The 11,203-nt window shown below is 37.5% G+C and overlaps 1 protein-coding gene across 1 annotated transcript; it reads right to left on the minus strand.

Annotated features, from left to right (window-relative positions):
• Positions 1-232: 232 nt before the first annotated feature.
• On the minus strand, positions 233-3,208 carry LOC136223135 (small ribosomal subunit protein eS25y-like). The gene is made up of 3 exons (XM_066010968.1): positions 3,066-3,208; positions 2,785-2,994; positions 233-564 (listed from the first exon to the last, which is right to left on the minus strand). Exons 1-3 carry the CDS (start codon positions 3,066-3,068, stop codon positions 451-453), a joined length of 327 nt encoding a protein of 108 aa, XP_065867040.1. The 5' UTR covers positions 3,069-3,208; the 3' UTR covers positions 233-450.
• Positions 3,209-11,203: the final 7,995 nt, after the last annotated feature.

The raw sequence follows: 11,203 nt of genomic DNA on the forward strand, positions 1-11,203 counted from the left end.
TCAAGTACTAATTTATTGAACTGGCCCAAATCGGAACCATAAGATATTATTTTAAAGAAATTATTAATTTATAAAGATTTTACTGTATAAACAAATATTCTCTAAAGTTGAGAAGCACAATAATTGGTGGTTTACTCCAAGAACTAGATATTTTATTTTTCCTCAACTATGAATTTGTTTTTATTTTTTGAAATTCAAATATAACATACCAAAAATACATCACCAAAGAATATTTGCTGAAAAAACTTGGATGTAAAATCCACCACTAGTGAAATTACCATTCATCACGTCCATCTTTTAAGTTCATATAGGTGAAGAGAACATATCGATAAAAGACATGAGATAATAGTCTAACATAACATTTAATTAATCCACTGATAAATCTCAAAATAATTTCTAGGAGCAGAAATAAACTACATATTGCAAAAATATGCCTGTAGAAAAAGACATCTAGGTGTTTGTTGCCCTTGTGTAGATCTGCTGGCTGGCATGTGCAGAGACCATTCTGATCAAACCTCGTGCCATCAATTCTCTTATGGCCCTCCTCGCTAGTGACCCATTAATCTGTTGGGTACATATATCGAATCTAATAAGAAAATATAGAACACAGAACATACACAAAAAAACTTGGCACTTGACATCAATTAACTCTCTTTTTCTAGAAAGAGCATTAACTCTTAAATGTTATAACAATGTACTTGAAGGAAATAACAGCATTTAATATTTAAAGAACATGACAAGTCTTACTCCAGAGCTACAAAGGTATGAATTTTTGCTGTTATGTGACCGGAATATAACAACATCAAATTTAGAGAGTTGCTTGTTACAAACTAATAAGCAAATCTCTCTCACCATACGTCAATAATAAAATCATTAACATATACTTGGGGATACTGAACTGTTGAACTTACTAACATTTACTGTAACTGAGGGTCAAAAAGAACTAAAAATAATTGATACAAGCAGTTGGCAGTAACGACTTAAAAAAACTCAGAATTTTGATAACATGACAAAACAAAACCAGGAGTTGCAAGATTTGCTGCTAAAGGCACTAGGTGCACTAGGATCCAGGCCTTTCACTTCACCTCAGAACTCTGAAACAGCGCCCACATAGGCAGGCCTTTGGGCTCCTTTCTATAATTAAAAAGTGCACCTCGGCGGGTCTCTGTGACAATGAGAAATTCTACTATACTCCAAGTTCAATACACCCGTCCAATCAAATAAAGACACTTGTACATGCTTATTTCTTAACACCAATCATCTCCCTATTAATTGGTATCCATCCCTCTTTTGATTGGTCGGATGTATTACAGCCCATGTATAGTAGAAGTTCTCCTGCCACAATAGTAATAATAAATAACAACAGCTTATGAAGTTGGAGCTTTTAGGTTAAGCGCTAAGAACATATCCAACACTAATTAGCTATTTGACTCTCTAAAATAATATAAAACATTAGCTGGTCAAAATTTAGCTAGCCAAGCTTATGTTTTGCTCCAACCATGCTAGCTACTTGACACTCTATTTTATTATTAAAAGTAAATAAATTCAAAAAAGAAGAAATGAATAAAGGAGGAAACAAAGAAAAAAGAGAAAATGTGAATGAAAATACAAAAAGTTACTAGCAAAAGGAACTAGCCAAATTAAGCTAGTAAGAAAGGCTAGTTAAATAGTTTAGAGAGCCATATCATCATGATGGAGTGCCTCACTCTCTAGATGGCTTGCTAATTTGATAATTTAGAGAGTCATATCAACCTATTGGAGATGCTCTTACAATAATGTCCTTTAATTATTTTCTACCCGCTAGCCTCAAGTCACCACATCCAAGCAATTATCTACAAGTTGGAGCTTTTAGGTTAAGCTCTTATATGACAATATATTCCAATCACACCTCGCCAAACAGGCACCAGTACATAGTCTGCTTAACCATAAAGCCATTAGGTTTAGGCCCCATATTTTTCAAGGGCTCCAAATTTTATAAACAACATATGTTTTAGTCCATAAAAAGATCAATGCATTGATAACTCAAAATAATAAGTTACTATAATAAATATCAACATTTAAGTAGAAACTCCGTAAACCTAAATAATTACTATAAATTATTTAGCACTTAACAGCAATTTAGTTTTCTATAATTTTTTATAACAAATATTAATAAATTAGAAGCATGGTTTCTTAGTACCTTTTTCTTTTCTTTATTTGTTTAAAGATAAAGAACAATATTAGCTAGCCTCTTCATCTTCTCTTTTCTACCAGTTACAAGTTAATATAAGAAATTAATATGAAAGTTTAATTAAAGAACTTGTGTCCAAAAAATCTAGAAAAACAAATTTTATATAAAAAAAAAAACATAAATCTTTTTTCAACTTGTATAATTTACAAAATGCCTGATTGAATAATTCGTTTTAGTCCTCTCCAGACCTGGAGCCATCCCTCACTAGTACATGAGCAATTTCATTAAATGTAAATTGCATCTTCCAAACCTCTTTTACTCTTTTCTTTTACCTAATCACCTAACTTTCTCAAAATCGCTTTGTCTATATAAAACACTTAATTAAGGCCAATAAGATCGAAACCTCATATTTTAAACATGTAGAAGAAAACTAATTTGGGTTGGGGAAGAATAATTAGATGAATTTCTGCCTGGAACCATGAAAAATGTAGAGAATTTGAAAAACGAATTTGCTTTTAAGAGCATCAAATCATTTCGGTGCAACAAATCTTAAACTCAAGCTCTTTAACAAATTGCAGGAGTAATGGATCAAATTAACGATAAGAAAATATTACTCTGAGACGATCGGAGAGGATAGAGGGAGTGATAAGCTTATACTTGGGGGCTTCAGAGAGGAGCTTGTCATAGGTGGCTTGGTCGAACAATACCATGTTGTTTACCTTCTCCTTTTGCTTCCCTTTGCTCCACTTCTTCTTCTTCTGCTTCCCTCCTCCAGATTTCGCCGGCTTTGATGACGGCGGTGGAGCCTTCTCCTTCTTTGGCGCCTAAAAGAACAATCAGAAATCAGAAATCATTTTCCAGGAAATATTATGGAGGGATCAGATCTGTTGCCTACCATTGATTAGATAGGTAGAGAGATACGAAACAATAGCAACTGCAGATGTAGAGGATGCAGAGAGTGTTGGAGCAGCGGTGCATTTTATATGGCCAACGATTAGGGTTTTATTGGGACAATAGTTTTTCGGGTTTTGCTCCAAATCCTACATGAAGCCCATTGTAGCCCAGTAAAAAATACATATATTTAAATTTTAGGAAAAAGTACCCCAAAAAAATGTTGTTGTTACATCTGCTTGATCCGCAACTTTATGGTTTAAAATTTTTACAAATTAGTATCTTGAAGTTTATTCTGTTAGTAAACATATGCTGAATTGATTAACGGTGTTAAAAAAATCAAAAGTCAAAGGAAAACGAGTTAATTTTATCTTTATATCTATTTATTTTATAAACCAACCTCATTTATTATCTAATTATCACAGACAAAATCCAAAATAAAAAATAAAAATCAATTACATCATCTTCTTTCTCTCTCATTAATTTCTTATTTTTCTTATTCTTTCTCTCTCTTCTTTATTCTCTTTGTTAATTTTTCTCTCCCTAAAATCAAGAATTAAATATAGAAATGAGAAGAGAAATGGTACAAACAATTTCTATCATGGTTTACGATTTACAAACGTTTCTTCCAGTAACCGAGATCGGTCATTGTGAGATATTCGGAGCAAATCTGGACTCTGCAATTCTGGCGACGAAATTGAAGTGGGTAGAAGAATACGGCGTCACCGGAATTCTAATTCTGCTTCTTTTGTCCATGGATTCTGTAATTTCTTTTGATCTGCTCCAATTCATCTAAAAAAGAACTGCTCTGAATATTTTCGCCACTGACGTGAGGTTGTTAACCACTTAAATGAAACTTTAATTGATTGGTATTTTTTTTAAATAATGTTAAGTTTTATTAACTTAAATCAGATTAAAGAATATTACTAAGAAATGATGGTGGACATCCCACTCACCCCGAACAAATACAAAATTGACCGCTTTTGCTATAGCATGGGCAGTCGAATTCGTTGAACGCTTAATAAAGGAGATAGAGCACAGTTTCCAGCAAGAAAATTTAAATTCAATCGGATTGTCTCGTCATAAGACAATTCAAATAGGTTTAGAAGGTCCTTCGTTTTTCGTGGATATTATTTTTTTATTGGTATTATTTCACTTTTAATGGTTAAATTGAATAGAAAAGTTTTGAAAATGTTTCATCCATAATTAAATAGTGTTGATTTTGTTTAAAAATAATAAATCGTGAATTTGAAATTAAAAAGATTTTCTGATTTATTTAATTGTAAGTAAAGATAGGGTGATGGTAAAGAGAAAGGCCGGACATCCCGACTAGGTCGGCACCCCCAGCCAAACAACCCAAACCCGGACCCGAATATTATTAAAAAGCAAACGAAGAGTATACAAAGGAATAAAGAAACAGAAAGAGGAGAACAGAGCAAAACTAAATTCTAAACTATTCAACCGAACTATAATCCTCATAAATGAAAGAATTACAAAACGATGGAGAAGTATTCCACCAAACCAAATTAGGGATAGTCGCTCCGTGCTTCGCTAAGGCATCGGCAACTCGATTCCCTTCTTGATAAATGTGAGAGATGACCACACACATATGTTGAAGATGGAACAAGCAATCAAACCACGCAGCACGCACTTCCCAAGGCACCTTGTGAGATTTAGATTTTAAAATATGAACCACAAAGCTCGAATCACATTCAATCCACAGTGAGTGCCAACCTTTATCCCAAGCAATTTTGATTGCAAAAATGGAAGCCCGAAGCTCGGCAATATAAGCGAGCGAAGTCTGAACAGGAAATGCAAACGAACCTCGCGGGAAACCACGAGTAGTACGAAAAACACCACCAGCCCCAGCAATCACTCGATTGCCAAAAACAGATCCATCTGAATTAACCTTAATCCAACAAGGGGGAGGAGCTCGCCAAATGACGGAAATGATCTTAGGAATGCCCGGACGTCTAGCGTCAAGGGAGAGATGCTTCAGAACCGCATAATCCTTTAAACAATTAGAAACTGTTCCGCGAGAAAAGACATTTGCTTCCCGAATGAGAGCCCAAAGTCGGCGAAGACAGAAAAAATGCTAGCAGTCTCGCCTTCAAAAAAAGACAAATTTCTCGTGCACCAAATTAGCCAAACATTGTTTACAATTGCCGAATTCCATAAAGCTCGAATCTGCATACTGAACTTAGCCTCAATAGCATCCATAATTAACTCTTTGAGAGTGCCATCCAATTTTATCTGAGTCTGAAAAATGGAGGCAATCGAGGTCCACAATGCTTTAGAAAAACGGCAATGAACAAACAGGTGATCCAAATCCTCGTAGGCTAATAAACACAATGAGCAACGAGAAATAATATTCAACCCTTTACGCCTTAAAATGTCATGAGTAGGAACATACCCCCTATAGGCACGCCAAAAAAGCATAGAATGTGAAAGAGGAATAAAAGGCTGCCAAATAAAGCTGCACCAGCGAATTGGCTGGTACAAGGTAAGGGATTTAACATATTTCTTGACCGCAAATTCCCCATCAACCGCAACCGTCCAAATGCAAGAATCAACCGAGCCGCTACAAGGACGAACAGCAAGGATATTATTCCGAACAACTGAAGGAAGAGGTGGAAGCTCATGCCAGCGGTCTTTGTGCAGAAAATCCGCAACCATATCAGTGAGCGAACGAACCAAACTAGAAGAGAGATTCAGCTGAGCAGCCACCGTCAGTACCAACCAGCGACCAGTCCAAAAACTCAACATCTCCCCATCACCAATGCTCCAAAAGCTGTCATTCAAGAGGGTTATATAAACCTCTTTAATCGAACTCCAAATAGAGGAGAAAATATGATAGCTTCTCACGGAACCTAAAGCATTCAAAAACGTTTTTTAAGAAGAGCAATTAAAAAATCATTGGAGGAAACAAAATCCCAAGCCAATTTTCCTAACATCACCATATTCATAACATGGAGATCACGTATACCAAGCCCCCCATATTTTAAAGGACGACAACAAAGATCCCATGGAGTAGTAATTAATTTTCTCTCAGAGATACAACCGGTCCAAATGAAATTACGAATGGCTCTTGTCATGAATTTAAGAAGACTTGATGGCCACTTATAAACAATAAAGGAGTGAATGAAGGAACTATTGATCACCGAATTAACCAGAGTCACTCGAGCTGCCATAGAGAGACTACGACCCTTCCATTTCGAAAAGGTAGCCAGAATCTTATCAGCAATTGGTTGAAGCATTTGTTTACGCGGAGCGCCAAAGAAAAGAGGAACACCTAAGTACATAAACGGGAGATTTCCAGGTCGGATATGAACAATATCAGAAAGAGTCGCAATTCTAGCAGTATTAATAGAAGGACTAAAGTAGGCTTCAGATTTATCCTAGCTGATGATTTGCCCAGAGATTTTCCCATAGAGTGTGAAAAAATCCCTGAGAGTTTTCATGTTTTGAACCGTAGCTTTACAAAACAACAAAGTGTCATCAGCATATAGAAAATGAGTAGGAAAGAAGACACTAGAGATGTATTCCGCAGGCTTTAATTTGCCTGTTTCAACCAACCGATTTAAATAACGACTCATATAATCCTCAGCAATAGCGAAAATAATGGGTGATAACGGATCCCCTTGCCTTACACCCCTCGAACAAGCAAAATAACTGTGCGCAGCACCTCCTGTCAAGATAGAAATTCTAGAAGAGGCAAATATATTAAGAATCCAGTCACGGAATTTTAAATCAAAACCAAAAGCTTCCAGTACATATAAAATAAAATTCCAATCCATGGTATCGAAAGCTTTTCTGATATCCACTTTAAGCGCCATATTTCCGCCAAAACAACGTTTCTTAAGTAGATTAACTCCTTCCGACGCAGCAGCAATACAGTGATGTATACTGCGATCTTTGATAAAACCAAATTGGTTTTTAGAAACAATTCTGCAAGCAATATCCGATAAACGATCAACTAGAGTTTTAGTAATAAGCTTGAAGCAAAAATTACTCATGATGATTGGACGGAATTTTTCGATATCCACAGCACCATTTACTTTAGGAAGAAGAACCATCAAATTGGAATTAAGGCCAGGAATAATAGAACCAGAGGAGAAAAAGCTTTTCACAACAGCACAAATATCACTACCCACAATATCCCAAAAGGCCTTATAAAAGCTTCCCCCAAAGCCATCAGGGCCCGGAGCACTATCACTGTCCATGGAAAAAACTGTGGACCGAATCTCATCATTAGTGGGACAAAGAGTCAGAGCAGAATTTTCCTCAGCAGTAACCAGAGAAGGAATAATAGTGCGCACCTCGGAAAAATCCCTCAGGATGCTATTGTCAGCTTTAAACAAATTTGTGTAAAAATCCACAACATGAGAGGAGATTCGGTCATCAGAAAAAACCATTTCACCTCCGATACGCAGAGCTTGAATCCCGTTGTTAGTTTTTTTAGCTTTCACGCTTTGATGAAAAAAAGCAGTATTTCTATCCCCCGCCGCCAACCATTTGACCCTGCTTTTTTCTTTAAAATAAATTTCTTTCCTAAGCATCTGCAAATCTAGATTAGCCTGCGCATCCAATTCTTGGGCGTGAAGCTGATTCGTGATTTCAGAATTCGCCAATTTTTCCTGAATAATGGCCAGAGCTAAAGTCGCTTTAGCAATGTTATCGCCAAGCAATCTGAAAACTTCCTTGTTCCATTTGCGCAGGATAGGTCGAAGAGTTTTAAGCTTATGACCAAGGAGCTGCATAGGGGGTAAAGAGGGATGAATCCCATTCCAGTGCGCTTCAACAACCGCCCTAAGATCAGAATGTGTAAGCCACATTTGCTGAAATCTGAAACGAGCAATCTTTAGAGTGCTAGAGGAACAATGAAGAAGAAGATGATGGTGGTCCGAGTGCGAACGAGTTAACGCAGTACAAGAAATTTGAGCCCAGTTATCCAGAAAAGCCTCAGAGACGAGCGCTCTTTCAAGCCGACACTCCACCCTTTCAGACCCGAATCTGCCATTAGACCAAGTGAAATATGCACCCGCAGTATCCAAAACCATTAAGTCACAAGTCTCAATGAAACCGCCAAAATCACTACAAGAACGGCGAGATGGAGATGGGCCAGTTTTCTCATGCACCCCCAAAACCGCATTAAAATCCCCAATTACTAACCAGCTATTCGAAGAAGACGCTTGACTATTAATGAGATCATTCCAAAGAGCCAATCTTTCTAAAGGACGGTTACTACCATAAATGATATTAATTCGATGATCGATAGGACCAGTTTTGAAGTTCAAAGCAACAAGTTGATCAGTGCAAAAAGAAATTGAAAAATCGGTTAAAGCAGATTTAACAAACACCCAAAGGGAAGATTTTGTATTTTCCGAGATCCAAACCATCCCTAAAGAACGCCAATAATGAGAACTAATGCTAGAAAATTGTACCATCGGTTCAGTTATACATAAGATATCCGGTTTATACTTTCGAACAATAATTAAATAAAGTTCGTTGAGTGTGGGGATTGCCAATGCCCCTATAGTTCCAATGAAGGACATTCATTGGGCAAAACGAACAGGCTTTCTACTCGCCCTACGAGGACGAGTGCTGCCACTTTCAGTAGGAGACTTACCTTTATTTTGTTTATGTTTCTTATTCTTCTTTGTTTCCCAAGGACTGTCATCGGTATCCTCATAATCTGTCCAAGCAGTAAGAGGCCCAGAGATAGCAAGGGTAGAGCTCAAATGAGGAATTGCATCTGAATCCTTAACATTGCCAATCACAACCAGATCATTACACCGATTAATTGAAAGATTGTCATTTTTCAAAGCGTCAAGAACAACAAAACTATTTTGTATAGATGTGGATTCTTCATTATTGCTGATCAGAGATTGAGGCTTCTATATTACCATAGCTTGGTCCTGCTTCAGACCCTGCTCCTTTGCAGAATCAGATTCAGAGGAGCTGACATTCTCGACGTCAATAAGTTCCTCTGAAATGGAGTCACGAATCCTCTCAGGATTCATTAGAGCGGTTTTAATGTTGCTAATAACATTACGAACCGGAATGGAGTCATTATTTCCATCATGAACCACCTTCCATTTGCGTGATTCTTCACAAGTATTTTTTTTCGGGTTTATTTTTATCGGATCAACTTTCTTGTCCCCTAAAGATGAGCCTTTATTCACACTTTTTGAGCATGCAGGCTGCTTCATCTGTTTACAAGAATATGCCTGATGTCCTACAGTAGAACAAAGTTTACAGAAAGCAGGTGGATTCTCATAGGCCAAAGGAATCCATAATTTTTTTAGCATCTCTTTCAATTCCAATAGAATTTGGAAGATCCCCTGCTAAGTCAACATCCACTAATAGACGAGCGTAATGACCAAAATCCCCTTGTAGAGTCGCACGATCAATTCGTAAAAGAAGTCCAATCCCCTTGGCAATATCAGTCAGAATCTGCACATCCCAGTATTCCCAGGGCAATGAATATAAACGAACCCATATTTGCGTTGTGGTGCTTTTTTGGTTAAGCGGATCAAAATCTTTTATCCATGGTTGCAACCGTAGAATTCCCGGTTTAAGATTAAAAACTCCCTGACTCCAAACATGGTGCTTTAGATCAGGAGAGGAAAGGAATATATGATAATATCCACGCCCAAGAGAAATTAAACGCCATGGGCAATTGATTCCCCAAATAATTGTCAATTTCTTTTTCAAATCGTCAAGGATCCATGGTTTATCACCCTTAGATAGAGTGACACGAGCAATGAGAGAATTTTTACATAACATTACCCGCTTATCGTATGCTGCTTGCGAGATTCGAACGATACGATAACCCTCCTCCTCCGAAACAATTGCGTTAGAAGATGGAGCCTTCGAAAAACCAGCGGTAGCCTCAGCATAAGATTTAGGGATCGACGCGGAAGTCGTAGAATTATTCCCAAAATTGCTCTTATTGAACATGTCAGCGGTACTGATATAGGAATCAAGAGGCGAGGCGCCCTTTCGCCCCGCCATGGTGGTCGAACAAAATCCAAGAGAAATCTTAAATCGCCATAAATTCCAGAGAAAGCGACCAAATTAGGATTAAACCAACTTCTTCCTCAACAAAAATCTCTTTTAAAATCAACTAAATTTCCTTAATCAATGTTCTAATTAATATACGACAACAAACAGAAAATAAAGATATATGATCTGTGCACAAAAGACAATCCTCCTCTCCACCATTGGCATCACGGGAATAAGAGGAGAGGGAGCGATCGGCAAAGATGGGGAGATCTCGAGTCAAACGGTAAGGAGATCTCGAGTTAGACGCACAGGAGACCAAAACCGATTCATCACCGTCGATTGTCTAAATCACCTTCGGATTCCGATTCACCACCGCCGATTGCCTAAGACTCCAGATCACAACGCCGGTGAGACAAGCAGCAGCAGTAGCGAGCGGAGAGCGACGGCAGCAACGGTAGAGACTCCGCCTGAGAGGAAGTCTCGGAATAGCAGGCGATCGGCGGAAGAACCAGACGGATCATGAACAGATGGCGCCGACCAAGCGAGAGGAAGCGACACTGTATTTTCGAGAGCCAACACTAAATTAAGTAATTTTGATTAATTATTTTGATTAGCTATAATCAATTAATGAATTGATTTAATTAATTAGTCAATTTTTTTGATGAAAATTAATTAGTTAATTGAAATTGATACATAATGGAAATTTTTTTTTTTAATAAAAGAATCACTTATATTAAAGGGCTAAATCAGCCAAAAGAATATCGTTAAGGAACGGAGGTGGACATGCCCACTCTCCACGAACAGATTCGAACACAACCGCTCGAGCTAAACTATGAGCTGCTGCATTGGCTGAACGTTTGACAAAAGAGATTGAAACTAATTCTAACTCTTGTAATAAAATAGAACAATGTTCAAGAATATCGGAAAAGTAAGAGTTACGAGAGATTGGTGATGCTAATGCTTGGACTATTGTTAGACAGTCCGTTCGGATAATGATTCGGTCAAGATTCCTTGCTTTGATCCAGGATAAGACTTCCTTCAGTGCTATCGCTTCTGCAATTACCGGTTCGAATAATCCATCCAAAGCCCCGTGGTAGGCGTAAGTGCACAAACCGTCTGAATTACGGATTAAGA

This window comes from Euphorbia lathyris, chromosome 3, assembly GCF_963576675.1.
Source record: "Euphorbia lathyris chromosome 3, ddEupLath1.1, whole genome shotgun sequence".
NCBI classification, from domain to species: Eukaryota; Viridiplantae; Streptophyta; class Magnoliopsida; order Malpighiales; family Euphorbiaceae; genus Euphorbia; species Euphorbia lathyris.